Raw genomic sequence first — 22,186 nt, 5'->3', positions numbered from 1 at the left:
CATATTTTATGCCATTAAGTTTCACAAGCTCCTGAAACTCCTGACTGGTGAAGTACGACCCATTATCGCTCACCACTATGTCAGGCAGACCATGTGTTGCGAACATGACATTGAGATTCTCTATGTTTGCCGTGGACGTGCTGGATGACATGATAATGCATTTTATTCACTTCAAATAAGCGTCCACCACCACTAAAAACATCTTGCCCAGGAAGGGACCTGCAAAATCTACATGGATCCTGGACCAAGGTTTGGATGGCCACAACCACAGACTCAGCGGCGATTCCGCTGGTGCTTTGCAGAGCTGCATGCAAGTGTTGCACTCAATGTCGTGTTCGCGACACATGGTCTGCCTGACATAGTGGTGAGCGATAATGGGTCGTGCTTCACCAGTCAGGAGTTTCAGGAGCTTGTGAAACTTAATGGCATAAAACATGTAAGTTCTTCAACTTCAACAATTGTACATCCCTGTCTGGAGTAAAAATAAAAAGGGGAAGGTAGCTCAACCGTGGCTAACAAGGGAAATTCGGGATAGTGTTAAATCCAAGGAAGAGGCATATAAATTCCTGGCCGCCATACATGGGATCTGGCGATGGCCTTCATCATCACTATACCCGGATGTGTGCTGTGTAACTCATGCACGAACTTCTCTCTCCCTTTCTTGGTCATTACAACACGGTGGCCCCACAATATGCAATCTGCTTGAATAGACAGTTCGTCCTTGCGACGAATGTACGGTTTGGCTTCCTCGCACATTTGCTTAGGTAAGGCAGAGCAATCCCCTTTCAGGATGCAACCCTTTACCACCGATAAAATCGGGTCCTGGCTGGTCCAAGTCTCAACTTGTTGAGCCGTGACAGGGTTCCATCACTCGCAAAAGCATCCACGATTAACATTAGATCCGCCGGTTGTGGCGTTTCCACCTCCGGTGTGGGCAACGGCAACCAGCTCAAAGCATCGGCATAATTCTCTGTGCCAGGTCTGTGGCGAATGACATAATCATAAGCAGATAATGTCAGCGCCCATCTTTGGATGCAGGATGAAGCGTTGGTATTGACACCTTTGCTCTCGGAAAACAATGAAATGAGCGGCTTGTGATCAGTCTTGAATTCGAACCTCAGACCGAACAGGTATTGATGCATCTTATTAACACCGTACGCACACGCTATAGCTTCTTTTTCTACCATGCTGTAGGCTCTTGCCGCTTTAGACAAACTTTTCGATGCATACGTGACAGGTTGAAGTTTCCCCGACTCATTGGCTTGTTGGAGAACGCAACCAATTCCATATGACGATGTGTCACAGGCCAAAACTAAACATTTACATGGGTCATAAAGTACCAGTAACTTGTTCAAGAAAAGCAGATTGGTGGCTTTCTCGAAAGCTCTGTCTTGCAATGCGCCCCACACCCAGTTGTCGCCTTTTCTCAATAGCATGTGCAGTGGTTCTAGTAAGGTGCTCAATTTAGGTAGGAAGTTACCAAAGTAGTTGAGTAGACCCAGGAATGAACACAGCTCTGTCACATTCTGCGGCTTGGGTGCATTCTTGATGGCCTTGGTTTTCACGTCAGTAGGTCTGATGCCATCAGCGGTGATTTTCCTCCTGAGGAGTTCGAACTCCGGTGCCATGAAGATGCACTTCGAGCGTTTCGGCCTGAGTCCCACTCTATCCAAACGCAGTAGAACCTCTTCCAGGTTGTTCAGATGTTTCTTGGAATCACAACAGGTGATCAGGATGTCATCTTGGAACACGACGGTTCTGTGAACGGACTTCAGTAGACTTTCCATATTCCTCTGGAATAGTGTTGTAGCTGAGCGAATTCCGAAAGGGCAGCTGTGGTAAATAAACAGTCCTTTATGCGTGTTAATGCACGTAAGTCTCTTCGACATCTCGACCAACTCCTGTGTCATATAGGCCGACGTCAAGTCCAGTTTTGTGAACGACTTCCCTCCGGCTAGCTTCGCAAACAAGTCATCAGCCTTTGGTAATGGGTACTGATCTTGTTTCGGAACCCTGTTGATTGTAGCCTTGTAGTCTCCACAGATTTTCACTGTGCCATCACTTTTCAGCACAGGAACAACGGGACTGGCCCATTCATTAAATTTGACCAATGATATGATCCCTTCACCCTGGAGTCTGTCCAGTTTAATTTTGACCTTCTCCCTCATATACGGCACTGCCCGAGCTTTATGATGGATGGGTCTTGCATCTGAGTCCACGTGGATCTGCACCTTGGCTCCTTTTAAGTTGCCGATTCCCGGTTCGAACAGTGAGGAGAGCTTGCTCAATACTTGGGCACATGTATCTTCCTCCGATGACAATGCCTTTATGTTGTTCCAGTCGCATCTGATTTTCTCCAGCCAGCTCCTGCCGAGCAGCGTTGGGCCATTGTCTGCAACAATCCACAGCGGTAACTCGTGAACCACACCGTTATATGACACATTCATTTGTGCACTGCCAATCACCTTTATCAGTTCCTTGGTGTACATGCACAGCTTGCCATTAACAGGGCTCAGCCTGGGCCTCACAGTCTTAGTATCCCACAGCTTATTGAATGCCCTCGCGTTCATGATCGATTGACTCGCCCCCATGTCCAGATCCATCGATACCAGTATCCCGTTAAACTTCACATTAATCAAAATTGGTTTACTCTTGGGTATGAAAGAGTACAGTCCATACACTTCCTCCTCTGGCATCTTGGATTGCGTATCTGTATCCATGCTAGTCTGACTCTCATCCTCCACGTGGTGTGTCGCAGCTCACTTGGTCATCTGCGGACACTTGCGCTGGAGATTCCCTACTCTCAGACAGCTTTTGCAACTATATTGCTTAAATCGGCACTGCTGGTGCCGATGATTTCCCCCACAACGCCAACATGGAGAAGTCGGATATGTTCCCACTGGCGGACTTTGGGCAGCCACAGGTTTCGCGAACGCAGCCGAATAGGACCTGCCATGTGCCGCTCTGCCAAACGCCGAATCAATCGCATTTACAGTACTGCCGAGGTTCGGTTCTTCACTGCTATTTGCTTTAGACTCCTGTTTGTCGTTATACGTGATTGAGCGATCTGGATGGTCCTTTTTAAATCCAACTCCTCCTCCGTCAACCTCGTGGTTGATACCGATAACAAAGATGTTCCGCAGCATGTCTGCCAACACTGTCCCGAACTTGCACGGTCCCACTAGACCTCTCAGGTCGGCAACGAATTCCGCCGCGCTCTGGCCCTCCGATCGAACGTGTGTAGAAAACCTGTATCTCGAGATGATGATGCCGTCGTCTGGCTTGAGGTGCTCCCGTACCAATGTACACAACTCCTCGTACGTTTTCTCTGTTGGATCACTAGGCATGAGTAGGTTCTTTATCAGACCGTAGATCTTTGAACCGCACACAGTGAGGAACACAGCCCGGCGCCGATCTGCATCATCGACCCCCTTCATTTTGTTGGCCACGAAGTACTGGTTCAAAATGGCTCACAGTTTGTCCAATCTTCTCCCTCCACGAATTGCTCTAAAAATCCAATCGTGCTCATTTTGCAAACAAAGGTTCTTGTATTCTTGTCGCCAACTGTATGTATGCAATAAAAGTTCAAACTGAGTACTGTTTAACTAAGCAAGGTACAATCTTGGCTCTGCTTTATTTAGGCCCAAAGTGTCTGACTCTCAAAATGGCTGGCCTTTTATACCTGAGCAGCACCATGTGTGTGCTGCTCGGTGGCCTCCAACAATGACGACATCTGGTGGCTACAAACAGAATGTACATACATGACAGTAGCCTTCAGGGCTGCTGACCGAGGGCCGTGTGGCTCTTTGTTGGCCAACGTGGACACAATGGGCTGAAATCGCCTTCTTCTGCGCTGTAGATTTCTATGTTTCTGCTGCTTCCTGTGCACTCTGCATTTCTGAGAGGAGCTGGAATGTTGTAAAATAGCTTTAAGGTTTAAAGAGAGTGTTAGAATATAGTGGCCAAACTTTACAACTGTCAGCAGAACTTCTGTTTGGAGGATTATGTTTACTTGCATCTCTAATATTATGAGCCCTTACAGGTACTGGTACCTTCACCTCAATTTTAGTCCACTGTATCTAACAATCTACAGTTACTTAGTCTGGAGGTTAAATTTCTCGGTGTCCGTCTTTGAGTTGGCTGCCGCTCCGTAGATCAGGTCAAAGTGTGAATCATTTACTCCCTGTCCTTACTGAGAAATGAGCCCGCAATCTGTCTTTTTCCGGAATGACTGAATTTTGAAGGGATGTTATCCCAGATTATGCCAAGCCCCTCTCTTTGCACTCCTTTAGAAAGACTATTGGCCTGGATTTTGCAGTCAGCGGGGAAGGAAAGGCGCTCATCTTGAAAAAAGCTGCCTACAAAGTTTTAGCAGGCTTTAGAGCGCAGACTTCCTCTTTTCCAATGTCAGTTTGAATTCGGAGCCTTCTACAGGGGATCTGTGGCGTCCAACAAAAGGGCGGCAGCAGGCAGGCTGAGTTTGAAGCATCCTCACAGGTGGCAAACCAGGAATTAAAAATTACATTTACATAATTGTATGGAAAGCAAAATAAAGATTGGAACATGCACGTGAGATTAAGGGAGAATTTTTAAAAAAAATCTGCAACATTTTAATTTTCTTAGCATAAGAAATAGGAGCAGGAGCAGGTCATCCAGCCCCTCAAGCCTGCTTCACCATTTAATACGATCATGGCTGATCCGATCATGGACTCAGGTCCACTTCCCTGCCCGCTTCCCATAACCCCTTATTCCCTTATCGGTTAAGAAACTGTCTTATCTCTGTCTTAAATTTATTCAATGTCCCAGCTTCCACAGCTCTCTGAGGTAGCGAATTCCACAGATTTACAACCCTCTGAGAAAATACATTTTTCCTCATCTGTTTTAAATGGGCGGCCCCTTATTCTAAGATTATGCCCCTTAGTTCTAGTCTCCCCCATCAGTGGAAACATTCTCTCTGCATCCACCTTGTCAAGCCCCCTCATAATCTTTCGATAAGATTGTTACGTCTCAAATAAAGCAATGTGACTGAGTACTGTCGACTTGAGTAAGTGTGACCTTAGTCTCTTTATTCTGACTTCAGAGTGCTGGCATAGCACTGCTTATATGTAGTGCTCCCAAGGGATGCTGGGATCGCTTGGGACTCCAACAGATGTGCCCTCTGATGGTGGTAGAATGCTGGTTACAAGGTGTTGCATACATAACATCACTCACCACCAAAGTCAATAGTACACTTATTTACAGGGTGAGATGATCTGGGGCTTTCCGCTCCCTAGTCAATCATCTCGGTACAAACACAGGTGCAGGTGAGTTGGTTGGGCCTTCGCTGGGCTGCTGCGCAGCTGGCCTTGCTGGGCTGCTGGGGATGATGAATTCAGCTTCGTGGTCAACCGTGATGTCGGTTGCCACTTGTGTGCATGTATCGGAGGGTCGAAGTTGGTGGTGTCTGTTATGTATGTAAACCTGTAAATACAATGTTTAATCACCAGAGAGCTCATCCACTGGAGTCCCAAGAGATCCCACACAGGTACATAAGGAGGCCTCACAGGCTGGAGAGGCACTCTGGAGACCTGCAATAAAGGACTACGGTCACACACTACTTTGAGGTTACAGTATCTGGTCAGACAGTTTATTCAATACATAATAACTGGTGACGAGATACAGATGTCGAACCCCAACGCAACAATGCAGAGAAGCGTGGGCATTCTGGAGAAATTTTCGGAGGGAGATGATTGGGAAACCTTCGTGGAGCGACTCGACCAATACTTTGTGGCCAATGAGTTGGAAGGAGAAGCGAACGCTGCCAAACGAAGGGCGATTCTCCTCACCGTTTGCGGGGCACCAACGTATAGCCTCATGAAAAATCTGCTCGCTCCAGCGAAACCCACAGAGAAGTCATATGATGATTTGTGCACACTGGTGCAGGAGTATCTAAACCCGAAGGAAAGCGTTCTGATGGCGAGGTACCGGTTCTACACGTACAAGAGCTCTGAAGGCCAGGAAGTGGTGAGCTACATCGCTGAGCTAAGGCGCCTTGCAGGACATTGCGAATTTGAAGGACACTTGGAGCACATGCTCAGGGGCTTCTTTGTACTTGGCATTGGCCATGAAGTAATACTTCGCAAACTTTTGACGTAGAGACACCAACCTTGAGTAAAGACATAGCGATAGCCCAGGCGTTCATCTCCACCAGTGACAATACGAAACAAATCTCTCAGCACACGAGTACTGCTGCAGGTACTGTGAACAAAGTAATGTTGTTTTCAAATCGTAACATACAGGGCAGGACTCTCATGCCTGCAGCTGCACATCCGCAGATGTCTCAGAGTCCACCATCAAGGGTGATGAATGCAAGGCCATTAACACCTTGTTGGCGCTGCGGAGGTGATCATCGCTTCCATTCATGCCGCTTCAAAGGATACATTTGCAAGGGCTGTGGAACAATGGGACACCTCCAACGTATGTGCAGGCGAGCTGCAAACCCTTAAGGAAAGGTAACTTCAATGGTATGAGGCGTGAATTGGCTGGGATAGACTGGCAAATGATACTTAAAGGGTTGACGGTGGATAGGCAATGGCAGATTTTTATAGATCACATGGATGAACTTCAACAATTGTACATCCCTATCTGGAGTAAAAATAAAACGGGGAAAGTGGCTCAACCATGGCTAACAAGAGAAATTAGGGATAGTGTTAAATCCAAGGAAGAGACATATAAATCGGCCAGAAAAAGAGGCAAACCTGAGGACTGGGAGAAATTTAGAATTCAGCAGAGGAGGAAAAGGATTTAATTAGGAGGGGGAAAATAGAGTATGAGAAGAAGCTTGCAGGGAACATAAAAACTGACTGCAAAAGCTTCTATAAATATGTGAAGAGAAAAAGGTTAGTGAAGACAAAAGTAGGTTCCTTGTAGTCAGAATCAGGTGAATTTATAATGGGGAACAAAGAAATGGCGGAACAATTGAACAAATACTTTGGTTCTGTCTTCACTAAGGAAGACACAAATAATCTTCCGGAAATACTAGAGGTCCAAGGGTCTAGCCAGAAGGAGGAACTGAAAGGAATCCTTATTAGTCAGGAAATTGTGTTAGGGAAACTGATGGGATTGAAGACCGATAAATCCCCAGGGCCTGATCGTCTGCATCCCAGAGTACTTAAGGAAGTGGCCCTAGAAATAGTGGATGCATTGCTGATCATTTTCCAACATTTTATTGACTCTGGATCAGTTCCTATGAACTGGAGGGTAGTTAATGTAACACCACATTTTAAAAAAGGAGGGAGAGAGAAAACGAGGAATTATAGACTGGTTAGCCTGACATCGGTGGCGGGGAAAATGTTAGAATCAGTTATTAAGGATGAAATAGCAGAGCATTTGGAAAGCAATGACAGGATCGGTCCAAGTCAGCATGGATTTATGAAAGGGAAATCATGCTTGACAGATCTTCTAGAATTTTTTGAGGATGTAACTAGTAGAGTGGGGATAAGGGAGAACCAGTGGATGTGGTGTATTTGGACTTTCAAAAGGCTTTTGACAAGGTCCCACACAAAAGATTAGTGTGCAAAATTAAATCACACGGTATTGGGGGTAATGTATTGACGTGGATAGAGAACTGGTTGGCAGACAGGAAGCAGAGAGTCAGAATAAATGTCCTTTTCAGAATGGCAGGCAGTGACTAGTGGGGTACCACAGGGTTCAGTGCTGGGACACCAGCTATTTATAACATACATTAATGATTTAGATGAAGGAATTGAATGTAATATCTCTAAGTTTGCAGATGACACTAAGTTGGGTGGTGGTGTGAGCTGTGAGGAGGATGCTAAGAGGCTGCAGGGTGACTTGGACAGGTTAGGTGAGTGAGCAAATGCATGGCAGATGCAATATAATGTGGATAAATGTGAAGTTATCCACTTTGGTGGCAAAAACAGGAAGGCAGAATATTATCTGAATGGTGACAGATTAGGAAAACGAGACCTGGGTGTCATGGTCAATCAGTCATTGGAAGTTGGCAAGCAGGTACAGCAGGCGGTGAAGAAGGCAAATGGAATGTTGGCCTTCGTAGCTAGAGGATTTGAGTATAGGAGCAGGGAGGTCTTACTGCAGTTGTACAGGGCCTTGGTGAGGCCTGACCTGTAATATTATGTTCAGTTTTGGCCTCCGAATCTGAGGAAGGACATTCTTGCAATGGAGGGAGTGCAGCGAAGGTTCACCAGACTGATTCCCGGGATGGCAGGATTGACTTATGAGGAGAAACTGCATCGACTGGGCTTGTATTCACTGGGGTTTAGAAGAATGAGAGGGGATCTCATAGAAACATTCAAAATTCAGATGGGATTCGACAGGTTAGAGGCAGGAAGACTGTTCCCGATGCTGGGAAAGTCCAGAACCAGGGGTCACAGTCTAAGGATAAGGGGTAAGCCATTTAGGACCGAGATGAGGAGAAACTTCTTCACTCAGAGAGTTGTTATACTTTGGAATTCTCTACCGCAGAAAGTTGTTGAGGCCAGTTCGTTAGATATATTCAAAAGGGAGTTAGATATGGCCCTTATGGCCAAAGGGATCAAGGGATATGGAGAGAAAGCAGGAAAGGGGTACTGAGGTTGCATGATCAGCCATAATCTTATTGAATGGCGGTGCAGGCTCGAAGGGCCGAATGGCTTGCTCCTGCACCTAATTTCTATGTTTCTATGTCAGCACCGTTCAAGCCTGCGTCCAATGGACAAGCTGAACGTGCAGTACAAATTATCAAGCAAAGCATGAGGAGAGTAACCCAGGGGTCACTGCAGATTCGCTTGTCCTGCATATTGCTGAGTTACAGGACAAGACCCCACACCCTCACAGGGGTCTCGGCTGCTGAACTCATGATGAAGAGGTCTTAAGACCAAGCTATCTCTGGTACACCTGAATTTAACTAATCACGTTGAATACAGAAGACAATGTCAACAAGGGTACCACGATCGCACAACTGTGTCATGCGAGATTTCTGTTAATGATCCTGTATATGTATTGAACTATGGTCAGGGTCCCAAATGGATCATTGGTACGGTCATAGCTAAGGAGGGCAACAGAGTATTCGTTATTAAGCTCAAGAATGGGCAAACTTGCAGGAAACACATGGATCAGACAAAGCTGATGCACACAGGCAAGCCAGAACAGTTGTACGAAGAAACCATCGACGACCAACCAACCAACCTACCAGCAGTCTTCAGAGGACTCAAGGGTTATCAGTGAACCCGGAATTTCCATCATGGACCTGGCCAATAAAAATGGACTTGCAATTCCTGACATGGCCACTGCCACCCCTAACAATTCAGTCATCCAGCCATCAGCCACAACAGACCCCGCACACTCACCCAAGGCTGGAATCCAACTGAGACGGTCAACCCGGGAGCATCTCAACCTGTGAAAGACTGTGATAAGATCTCACAGGGGGGTATTGTCATGTGTGTACATTCTGTTTGTAGCCACCAGATGGCGTCATTGTTAGAGGCCACTGAGCAGCACGCACATGGTGCTGCTCAGGTATAAAAGGCCAGCCATGTTGAGAGTCAGGCACTTTGGGCCTAAATAAAGCAGAGCCAAGGTTGTACCTTGTTTAGTTAAACAGTACTCAGTTTGTACCTTTATTGCATATATTGCATATATAACAATTACATATAAACCTATTAACAATAAACAATGGCAAAAAGGTAAAGAGCATCCGGCCCAACCAGTCCCCCCCACTGCGACACCCCCTGCACCGCAACATTCTACACTCCACCCCAACCGGGGCCATATGATCTCTTGGGAGGGGCAAAAAAACAAATTAAAAACCCAGGCCAATTGGGGGAAAAAATATGGGAAAATTCCTCTCTGAGCCATCCAGGCGATCAAAACTAGTCCAGGAGATCACCTTGAGTTAAGCCTGCCATGGCAGAGCAGGCTCAAGGAGCCAAATGGCCTAATCCTATTTCTTGTATTCAAGTTTCTGGAGTGGGACTTGAACCCACAACCTTTTGATTCAGAGGCAAGTGAACTATCCACTGAGCTACAGAAGACATAATCTGTCTGAGAGGTAGGGACATTCCAGAGCTTGGGTCCTAGGCAGCACAGCCGCCAACACTGGTATGGTGTGAAGGAAGTAAGGGATGTACAAGGAACCAGAGTTGATGAAACAGACTTCTTGGAAGGTTGTAGGAGGAGTGCAGATTTGCTGGCTATGACTAGATAGGGATGGAACCAGGCGAGGGCACTCTGACCCAGCTGGACAGCAGTGGAGAGGTGTTGGAGGAGGACAGAGTGGTCAACCGTGATCAAAGGCTGCAGACAGGCTGAGAAGGATGTAGAATAACGTTTGTGATTCTGATGAGGGCCGCTTCAGTGCTGAGATAGGGGCCACAGTGAGTGTTTGAGAGACAGACCATCCTTTTTGAAAATTCGATAAATATTTGAACCAGAGAAAGGTACAGGCTGTGGGGAGAGAGGGGCTAGTATTATATTAGATTAAGGTTTTAACAGGACGGGATGTTTGTTTCACCGCCCAGTTTAATGATGTCACCCCAATGTTCGTTTGGATCAAGCAGCAAACTTTGGGCCTTGAACAAACCAGACCGCAAGCGGAGTCAAGCGTTGCGAATGGAAGCGACGGCCAGGATTCGGCAGGCTGCTCAGTGGCTGTCAGAGCGTGGCGATTCGCAAGCTCGGTGCTTTGACTGACGTTGCGCAGGCGCAGTGCTTTGTTACTGGCGGTGCGCAGGCGTGGTGTTTTGTCAGTGGTGGTGCCGCGCGGGCTGGGGGCAGGGTTTGAATGAGACCGAGCTCAGTGGCAATCGGAGAGCTGAACAGGAGCAGCGCTTGGCGGCAACATGCCCATCTTCACAGGTAGGCCCGGTGGCAACCTCCCCTATTTCCCCCTTTTATTTCAGTCTGGAAGTGGGGCGATTAGTGCGCCCTAGGCCTTGGGCTCCCCGGGCTGGCCTGACCAGTGAAACCGTGCTTGGTTCATTTGTCAGTAGGCAGGCCCTGTGGGGACTGGAGGCGGTGACCGAGCTGAAAGCAATGAGGTGGAGTTTGATTTTTCTTTAATATCCACCGAGGCCCCGGGGCCGGGTGTGGAGTGGTTGCGTTTAACTCATTTTATTTAATGCGGGTTATTTTAATGGAGATTAATGTGGAAAATGTTTCCTTTTCCCCGTCTGTTTCCGCTCTGATATTTTTTTTTGTTCGTAGCTGAGCAGCTGTGCGTGTCCTTCGCAGAAAACCTGCCACAATGATTGTGCAGAAACCTGTCGCACGGCCGCTGCTGCTACTGCCCCCTTCAGCTCTTCAACCTCTTTTTAAACGTATATTTCAGAAGGACTCGACTTTTTATGTATAAACATTCAGATGTTAATTAAAAATCCATTTTATAACTCAATGAAGCACAATTGCTGAATTAATTTTAATTTCACAGGCTAAATGACCAGTGTATATAGTTTTAATGCCCACTATCCTCCTTTAGTAAAATATTTTACTCCTGCACAGTTGGATAGAAATATGTACACTGCCGGAAATGTGGATTTAAATGAAGAGGTTGCACATTAACCTGACATCGGTTTGATGGTTCTGATGATTTAGATAGATATTAAAGATCGAATGGTATGTTTCAAAAAGCAATGTTCTGTTAAAATGAAAAACACATTCGCTGATTGTTTGCCACATTGATATTTGTGTGATCTTGCTGTCTGCAATGTTGCAGTATTTCCCAATAGTCATTACACTTGGTGATTAATTGTATCTGAAGTGGGTTGAGATGGTTCATAGAAATAAGTTGCTATTTAATGTAAGTCTATAAATAAAATGTCTTGAGCAAGAACTGATACATCAGTTTAATAATTTAGGTGTCCTCATTGATTCATTGGGTCGCACTCTCGCCTCGAGTCAGAAAGTCATGGGTGCAAGTCCTACTTCAGAGACTTGAGCATATAAGTGAGACTGGCACTTCAGTGCAGTACTGAGGGAGTGCTACATTGTCAGAGATGCTGTCTTTTGGGTGAAATGTTAAACCAAGGCCCCGTCTACCCTTTTAGGAGGATATAAAAGTGCCTATTGCACTATTTTGAAGAGTAGGTGGGGAGGTCCCATGTTTTTGATTCTCCTGAGTGCTGGAAATGATAATACAGCTTTATTATACTGTCATCAGCATGCATATAGAGATTGAGCCTGTGCCAAAGGACGACATCACCAAGCAATAGTGAGTAGTTGAGAAAGAGGAAGGGGTCAAGAATAAATCCTTGGAAGACTCAGGAGGTGAATGTGTAGAGTGCTCGAAAGTAAGCCATTGCTGCAAATGTGCTAGCTGCATTGGGACAGTTAGGAGTGGAACCATTGTTTTTTCATTCATGTAATGTGGACGTCATCAGCAAGGTTAACAGGCTTGAGGGGCTAAATGGCCTACTCCTGTTCCTATGTTCCCACAGCCAGCATTTATTGCCCATCCCTAATTACCCTTGAAGGTGGTGGTGAACCCTCTTGAATAAAACTGAGTGGCTTCAGAGGGCAGTTCAAAGTCAGCCTGGAGTCGCATATAGGCTGGCAGATTTCCTTCCCTAAAGGACATCCGTGAACCAGATGGGTTTTTATGATCACCATTATTGATAACTTTTAAAATTCAAGATTTATTTAATTATCTGAAATTAGCCAGATGCTGTGGTGGGATTTGAACTTGTCTCTGGATCATTAGTCCAGGCCTCTGGATTAAAAGTTCAGTAACAACCACAATGCTACTGTACCTCCTTATGAGGACAGTCCAGTGGAGCTGGACAACGGAGGAGGATAGTATATACTGACTATCATTCACAGTGCCGAGGCCAAGGAGGGATACCTCACCATGGTCACAATCATGGAGAATGTCAAAATCAATACTGAGGAATAGGTGCTAGATATCCGTGAGATGAGGGCCAAAATCCATGAAGTGTTGATGGTCATCATCATGAAGTTGTTAGGAATACCAAGTATGCTGCACTGAATTGTAAACAAGACTATGGTACCGGTTGATAAAACAAACCTAGATGGCCACTAACTTATTAGTCTTCCATCAGTAACTGCCAAAATAATGAAATATATCATTAGAAATAAAGTTGAGGAGCAAATTTATCAAAATAACCTAGTAATAATGGCAACCAGCATAGTTTCAGAAGGAGCACAACTTGCCTCACCACTTTCTTGACTTTTTTGAGAAAGTGAAATCCTATGTGGTCATTAGAGATAACAACTACTTGCATTTATATAACCTTTAATGTAGTAAAACATCCCAAGGTGCTTCACAGGAGCGTTACAAAAGAAAATTTGATAGAGACACATGAGATATTGGGGCAGAGAAAGAGTAGGTTTTAAAGAGCGTCTTGAAGGAGGAAAGAGAGGCGGAGAGGTTTAGGGAGTGAATTTAGAGCTTGGGGCCTCGGCATCTGAAGGCATGACTGCCAATGGTAGAGCAATTAAAAATTGTAGATGAGCAAGAGGCCAGAGTTGGAGAAGCGCAGATATCTTGGAGAGTTGTAGGCAATTTTGGTGTGAGTTAGGATACGGGCAGCAGAATTTTGGATGGTAAGTTTATGGAAGATGGAAGTCCGGCCAGGAGTGCGTTGAAATAGTCAAGTTTAAAAGGTACGGATGAAGGTTTCCAGCAGCCGATGAGCTATATAGTACACCCATACCTCTAGAACTCCTTTGAAAGGTTTCACATGCAAAACTGCTACACAAACCTAAGGCAATGAATATCTAGGTGAAACAGGAAGTGGATAAGGAATTGACTGAAATGCGAGTTATATTCTTTTGAGAAAATATATCGATTGCGCTGCCTCAAGGATTGGAGTTGGGGCCCCTGCTGTTCTGATCTATATAAATGATCTGGATTCAGAAATGTAAAAAAATTCCAATAAATTTGCAGGCAGAGCTAAACTTGGGGGGGTTGCAATAAAAGAAAGAAAGACTTGCATTTCTTTAGCGCCTTTCATGACCACCGGACGACTCAAAGTGCTTTACAGCCAATGAAGTACTTTTGGAGTGTAGTCACTGTTGGAATGTGGGAAACGCGGCAGCCAACTTGTGTACAGCAAACTCCCACAAACAGCACTGTGATAATGACCAGATAATCTGTGTTTGTTATGTTGATTGAGGTATAAATATTGGCTAGGACACCGGGGATAACTCCCCTGCTCTTCTTCAAAATTGTGCCATGGGATCTTTTACGTCCACCTGAGAGGTGGTTTAACGTCTCATCTGAAAGAAGGCACCTCTGGCAGTGCAGCACTCCCTCAGCAATGCACTGGAGTGTCAGCCTAGATTATATGCTTGCGTTCCTGGAGTGAGACTTGAACCCACACGCTTCTGACTCAGAGGCGAGTGTGCTACCCACTGAGTCACAGCTGACATTGACAGTACAGTCTGGCACAGCAGCTAAGAATATTAGACCATATTTTCAAATGGGCATAACTATGGTGGCAGCAGCAATGCTTTACATATTGGAAGGAAAAAATGGGGAATATAAAGAATGGTATCCAACTAGTAAAGAATGGTATCCAACTAGTTAAGAATGATGCATGAAGAGATCTAAGAGGGATAGAAAGTTACCTGTGACTATGTACAATTAGCATAATACTGCCTTATATTGCCAAATTAGTAAAGTTGAAGTCTGAGACAGTCATGCTGAAGCTGTATAGTGCTCTGGTTAGGCCGTACCTCGGGTACTGCATTCGGTGATGGTCACTAATGTACAAGGCACACATGCAAGAGCAGTGCAGAGAAGGACCATCAGGACTGAGATATGAGCGATAGAAAAAAAATTGGGCTCTTTAGTCTTGAAAGTAGGCAAGAGAGGAGACCTTATAGGGATGTGTAAGATACTATATGGAATAGAAATGGTTACTCCTGATACAAGAGTGCAAATTAGCTAAATGAAGCAGTTCTTCCACAAAATGATTGACAGCTGGGATGGTCTTCCTGCTCGGTTAGTGAAAGTAAAAACCCATGTCGTTAGCCAATATAAGTACTTCCTCAGGATCAGCTATGAAGATATTTCCGAGATTTAGTCAACTAAATGCATATAGTACTTCTATATTTTGCTGAAAGCAATGTATGTTTTCATGAATTGGCAAAACATTTATGCACTTGTGTTCCTAGTGGGAGAAAATAAATCAACTTCAGGAATACCGGAAGACAATTTAGAAATTTTACAAGTGTTATACTATATGAACTTTCAAATTACTGTGGCACATTTTGCTGTTGAATAAATTAAAATTTATTTCTGCTTCCTAGTAAATGTCAAATGGGGGAAGGAGAAGTTTGATGGATTGGAGTTGAACACTGATGATCCACCTGTAGTTTTCAAGGCACAGTTATTTGCATTGACTGGAGTTCAGCCTGAAAGACAGAAGGTTATGATTAAAGGAGGCACGCTAAAGGTACGGTTTCTTTGTACTAATAATGCTATATCGGATAGTTTTATCAAAACTGTTTTTACGCTTTGTGTTTTTTTTGTGAGGGTGGATCATTTAAAAATGTTCTGCTTTTATGTTCCCTTCCATCCCTTGCAACCTGAAACCTAGAAAACAGGTCAACGAAGTATCCAAAACTAACCTCCCCATGGTGAATCACTTTGTCCCTGCTTATTTTGCCACATTTATTATTTTAAAAACTAGAGCTAGAAGGTTATATAAGTATGTTGAAGGGCTATCTTCAGATTGTCCGTTCTCGCTTGTATCGCTAGAAAGAACAAACATTTCAATTAAATGTTCCATGTTACTAGCTGATGCACTTTATTTTGTGTGCCTCAGTATTGGTTCACCAAGGTCCAGCTTAAGTGGTTTGATTCGTTTCATCTCTTTTTTGGTGCTAAGCCAGTATCAGCATTTTATAACAAATTCCTTGCCATTGAGCCAAAGGATTGTGAACTCACTTTGACTTGATCAAGAAAAATTCTTTAAATATGACCGTGCTAGATTTCTGTTAATATATAATTCTCCCCATCAATCATCAGTAGAAAAATGTAGTATACCAACCAACAACATATTCATAAGATGACCCCACCCCAAATTTCAACCTAAAAACTAAAAAAATATGAGGCTTGTATACAAGACTCGAGTCACAGTTCTAAAACATCAAAATTGTTCTCTCTCTATTGGATGACATCCACATCTAAATTTTATGGGCTGGATTTTCGGCTCATTTGTGCCACTGCTTGTGCCCCGCAGGCGCGGTAAATGGTGTTTCTAGGCGTAATGCTGGGCGTCCAGCTTTTAGCGCCCGTCTGGCAAATTCTGCTCATGTTTTGCGGTAGCGCAAAAACTTACTGCCCTGCCCTCTAGTTTCATCGAGATCATGACGTCAATTGTTATACAACACTCCACTAGCGCCCCGGATGAAAAATTTGGCCCTGATGCCTCATTAAACGCCCGTCCCAGGGAACATCTGAAAAAACAGCCGTTCCCAGGGTGCAGCAGGTGGTATTGGTGATGTATTTAAATGTAGGGATCAGGATCTTGCATCGCAGCTCACATTGACTGCATGAATCTCAGACTTGCAAACGGCACTTTTATCTGCCATTACAGTGCCCTTACAACTTCAGTGTGAGAATTTAATGGGGGCATTACTAGTTCGACAGCGTATCATGCTCCATGCTATTGCTAGGCGGCGTTAAGCTAAAAGAAGGGCTCTTGGCCATGTCGACACGGATGAGGAGAGGTCGAAGACATCTGGGGAAGAGGCCTTGCCCCCCCCCCATGTGTTTGCAGGCACCAACGCTCATACCTCCAGCTCTCTGAGGAGCAGTGTATGAGAAGGCTACGCTTCCGAAATGAAGTTCTGACAGAGATATGCCATCTCCTACAGGCAGACCGATGCTTGGACCGTTCTGGGGGCAACCTTCAATACTCCCCTCAACAGGTATCTGAATTCATTGTGGTGTGCTGAATGTTGCGCAACTTGGTCATCATGAGGGGCCAGGCATTGCCAGTGGGGATTGCATACCCACCTCAGGAGGAGGAGACTGATGAAGAGGAGCCTGGCGAGGCCCCCATTGGATAGCCACACCATTCACTGGGGAGACAGCATGGAGATGCTGCCGCAGTAAGAGTCGCAGGTCGCCAGCTCATAATGGACCGGTTCTCCTAAATGGAGGAAACTGAAGAATGGAGTTAATATTGGACATGTTATGTGCCCCCATAAAGGTGTATCTCTAGTGAACACCTAATTTTTTGCCGAATTTTGCAGATGAGGGCGCAAACTTTTTCCAGGCAGTATCAGGACTGCTCCGAAATCTCAAAAGCTAAAAATCCAGCCCTATATCTGTTCTTTCTCATTTCAAATCCGTACATTCCTCTATTTCTCCTGCAGTGTGATGTTTAAATATCGTCTCCTTCCTGATTTCAGGTCTGGCTTCGACTGCTGATTTTAAATCTCTCTTCGCTCTATCTATTGTGCTGAATTGTGTCTCATTTTAAGTCCGCAGTGGAACCTTGGACTGAGGTCAGAAGGGAGTGTTGTTATTTAAATATCAGAGGAGCCGCTGATGGGAATATCTTCCCGTACTACTATTTTTGGATAATTTGTTCCACTGAGCACAACTGAAGTGAGAATAATACTCGCTTATAAGATGAAAACCCACCTTACTTTTAGTCCGAATGAGGTACACAAATTTCTCATCTTGTGTGTTAGTGAATGCATGACTAATTTCCTGTCTCCATGGACCTGCAGCCTTCCCTCACCTCGTGTCCCCAATGGCTAAATGCTCCAGGCACATGTCATCAACACGTAGCCATTTTGACCAGTTGCTCAAATATGTTGTAATATGTTCGTTACAACTTGGGAGTAGCCAGCCTATTTGAATGTATACTATAACATGCTGAAAACCTGTTATCTGTACCACTGTTGTCTACCAAATCATAGATCTTTCCCTATGAGAGATATTCCCAATGGCTATTACTGTTGTCTTCTGACATGACTTCGAGGTGTGGAGCCTGTTTGAAATTCATCAAAATGGCTTGCTTTGATAATCTTTGTTAGAAACCTATCCTAGTATCAAGCTCTTTTAAATTTCCTTAGCAGTTTTTTTGAAAACCAAGCTTTTTAATTCTCTATCTCTATTTTTAGGATGATGAATGGGGCAGCATCAAGATAAAGACGGTAAGTAAGATGAGAAACTATTAAAATAATTTAATGCAATAATATTTATCATGGAAGCCTTTAATCCTAGAGTATTTGTTTGAAACAGTAGAATATCACTAATGGGCAGCTGAGTGGTACCCAGTTTCAAATGAAAAGGCTCAGCTTGAATTTGTTATTTTTTTAAAAGTTAGTCATTCTTGAGATATGGGCATAACTGGCAGGCCGGCATTTATTGCCCTTTCCTAGTTGAACCTTGAGAAGGTGGTAGTGGGCCTTCGTCTTGAACTGCTGCAGTCCGTGTGGTGAAGATGCTCCCACAGTACACATGCATACGCTATGTGAATATGAGCATTGAGGTCATGTGACCAGTGACTGTCTATTACTAATCAAAAATACAATTAGCCACACCTGGATTCCCAATTAGCCACATGTGACTAGTGGCTAATTTACTGGACAACTCTGCACTATGAGCATACTGTTTTTGCCGTGGAGCTGTGGCATTGTCGCTAAAAATCAAACTGGTTCACTAATGTCCTTTAGGGTGGAAAACCTGCCGACCTTACCCAGTCTGGCCTATATGTGACTCCACACAAACATCGTTGACTTTTGAAGTGGCTAAGCAAGCCACTCAGTTGTTTTCTGGGATTCTCGGGCTGGCAATAAATGCTGGCACTGCTAGTGATGCCAACATCTGAGGATTAATATTTAAAAAATGGTGGGATTTCGGCGTTCTCTGGATTATTAGTCCAATAACCTATCCATTACTTACCTGAGTCATTCTCTACTTGAGGTTGAGGTCTGAGCTAAAACAAATTGGATACTTTATCTAAAATTGAAAATAATTTTAAAAGGACACAAATGCTTTAAACTTTTTTTAAAATGCCTTGTAGGAGATTAGTGGATACATTTTCACTAAATTGATAGTAATTTCAGTATAGCAATCATGCAGAGCAAATTAGATTCTGGACGTTGAAAAGTTTCACTACAATGAGCATATTTCACGCCTTTCTAAATTGGATTTCATTACTTCATCTGCTTACTCAAATTACTTTGTCATTGTGTCACCTTAACTCAGTTGGTAGGACTCGCCCCCACCCCCCCCCCCCCCCCGAATCAGGAGGGTGAGAATTCCAGTCCCACTACAGATTTAAGCACACAATCTCGGCCGACATTTCAGTGCAACATTGTAGAAGATACCATATTTTGGCTGAGACATTAAACTATGGCTCTCCACAGGTGGTGTTAAAGATCCTGTGGTATTAGGAGGCTCATATGCAGCATAAACATTCGCCTGAATTTTGTGGTGGTAATCACGGTAAAACTGTCAACGTTCCCCTCTGAAACTGACTGCATGTGTGGAAGTTACGGTCAGTCATTCACTGCTCTGCCACAGGTTGTGCTGTGGAACTCCCTAGAGCTGGCAATAAGTTGAAATCACATTCAATGACGAAAACGTCCCCCTTTATGATAGAATGTCGCTGTTTAAAACCCCCCTAAAACTTTTGAGCTTTGTTGAGGGGTGTAATTGCTGATGAACTGCTCTGGCCCTGAAAAATTAATTTTATACTTGTGGGATATCAAATTTTTCTAAGAATGATAAGTTTTTAATATATTTAAGAATGCTAAGTTTTTAATTTTTTTTTAAAGTTTGTTTGATATTTCAGCTTCTACCTTAATCATATGTATATAGCCCAATCTTTATTTTGCTCTCTGTAAAATTTATAGAAAGTAAATTAGATTCTGTGATTGGCTGCATGGCCAACTCAATGACATCGCTATTGCTGGATGCTTAGGATTCACTTGATTTGTCACCAGATTCAAAGATAGGTCATAGAGAGCTGAAATGCACACCACTGAGATTGCTAGATCTTTATGGGCAGCTTTCTTCGAGGTCAGTGGCGAGTGCCAACGCTTGGTTGCTGACTGCAATTTCCGGGCCAATGTCATGGACCAATTGGGATGAATGGCATATTTCTGTGCTGTACATTCTATGTAATTATATTGAAAGAACAACAAGTTTTCATTTGTGACTAACTGTTTTCGCTACTGATGAGTTAACACCATTGGGCACAAGTGTAGATGGTGACCTCAGTGGATAATAAACTAGGATAGTTTCCTTGTTTGAATCCCTCCAATCAGGCTTCTGCCCCTGCCACAGTACTGAAATTGCTCTTACGAAGGCCACAAATGACATCCTAATTTACTGTGACAAAGGTAATTATCCCTTCTCGTTCTTTTGAGCCTGTCTGCAGCCTTTGACACGGTTGACCACAAAATTCTGCTCCAACGCCTCTTCACCATCGTCCAGCTGGATGGGATTGCACTCACCTGGTTTAATTTCTATCTTTCCAACCATAATCATAGAATCACTTGCAATGGCTTCTCTTCTTGATCCCACTTTGTCACCTCTGGTGTCCCCAAAAGGATCTATCCTTGGCCCCTTTCCTGTTTCTCATCGACATGCTGCCCTTCAATGACATTATCCGGCAACACAACTGACTTCACATGTATGCTGATGATGCCCAGCTCTACGTCTCCTCTACCTCTCTCGAACTCTCTACCATTTCTCTACTATCAGATTGCTTGTCTGACATCCAGCACTGGATGAGTAGAAATTTCCTCCAATTAAATATTGGGAAGTCCGAAGCCATTGTTTCGAGCTCTCTCCCCAGCAACTGTCTAATGCTGACCAAGCCTGTTCGTAACCATGGTGTCATATTTGATCACGAATTGAGCATCCTATCTCATATCCACTCTATCATGAAGACTGCCCATTTCTACCTTCGTAATATCGCCCGTCTCCACTCTTGCCTTAACTTACCTGCTGCTGAAATCCTCATCCATGCCTTTATCACCTTTAGACTTGACTATTCCAATGCAGCCCTGGTGGGCCTCCCTAGTTCTACCCTCCATAAACTTGTCATCCAAAACACTACCGCCCATGTGCTAACTCACCAAGTCTCGTTCACCCATCTCCCCTGTACTTGCTGACCTACATTGGCTTCCAGTTAAACAATGCCTCGATTTAAAAAAAAAAAACTTTCATCCTTGTTTTTAAATCCCTCCATGGCCTCGTCCCTCCTCATCTCTGTAATCTCCTCCAGCCCTCTAATCCCCCGAGACCCCTGCTCTCACCTATTCTGGACTTTTGAACATCTCCGATTTTATATGCTCCATCATTGGCGGTCGTGCCTTCAGCTGCCTATGTCCTCAGCTCTGGAATTCCCTCCCTAACTCTCTCCACCTCTCTACTTTTCTTCTTTAAGACTCTCCTTAGAACCTATTTGGTCATCTGCCTTAACATCTCCTTATATGGCTCTGTCAAGTTTCTTTTAATAACACTCCTGTTAACCACGAGGGACTATGGAGCGTCCTCCTCCGTTTCGGCTGTCCCAAAAGTTTGTTGCCATCCACCGCCTGCTCCACGACAACATGCAAGCCGTGATCCTGACCAACGGATCCACCACAGATCTAATCCACGTCTGGACCAGGGTCAAGCAGGACTGCGTCATCGCGCCAACCCTCTTCTCGATCTTCCTCGCTGCAATGCTCCACCTCACACTCAATAAGCTCCCTGCTGGAGTGGAACTAAACTACAGAACCAGTGAGAACCTGTTCAACCTTCGTCGCCTCCAGGCCAGATCCAAGACCGTCCCATCCTCTGTCATCGAGCTACAGTTCGTGGACGATGCTTGCGTCTGCGCACATTCAGAGGCTGAACTCCAAGTCATAGTCAACATCTTCACCGAGGCGTACAAAAGCATGGGGCTTACACTAAACATTCATAAGGCAAAGGTCCTCCACCAACCTGACCCCGCCATACAGCACTGACCCCCAGTCATCAAGATCCACAGCGCGGCCCTGGACAACGTGGACCACGTTCCATACCTTGGGAGCCTATTATCAGCAAGGGCAGATATCGATGACTGGGTTCAACATCGCCAGCGCAGCCTTCAGCCGCCTGAGGAAGAGAGTGTTCGAAGATCGGGCCCTCATCTGGCACCAAGCTTATGGTCTACAGGACTGTAGTGATACACGCCCTCCTGTATGGCTCAGAGTCGTGGACCATATA

General features: G+C 44.7%; 1 protein-coding gene across 1 annotated transcript in view; it reads left to right on the top strand.

Annotated features, from left to right (window-relative positions):
• Window positions 1–10,722: 10,722 nt before the first annotated feature.
• usp14 (ubiquitin specific peptidase 14 (tRNA-guanine transglycosylase)) overlaps window positions 10,723–22,186 on the top strand; it is a 67,593-nt gene continuing 56,129 nt past the window's right edge. Inside the window, exons 1-3 of the mRNA XM_070892914.1 lie at window positions 10,723–10,854; window positions 15,268–15,413; window positions 18,100–18,132. Of these exons, the coding sequence (XP_070749015.1) occupies window positions 10,839–10,854; window positions 15,268–15,413; window positions 18,100–18,132 (195 nt within the window). The 5' untranslated portion in view covers window positions 10,723–10,838. The remainder of the gene's footprint in view (window positions 10,855–15,267; window positions 15,414–18,099; window positions 18,133–22,186) is intronic.

This window comes from Pristiophorus japonicus, chromosome 1 (genome assembly GCF_044704955.1).
Source record: "Pristiophorus japonicus isolate sPriJap1 chromosome 1, sPriJap1.hap1, whole genome shotgun sequence".
Taxonomy (NCBI): Eukaryota; Metazoa; Chordata; class Chondrichthyes; family Pristiophoridae; genus Pristiophorus; species Pristiophorus japonicus.
Note: the sequence above shows the minus strand (reverse complement) of the source record. Positions and strands in the feature narration are given on the sequence as shown.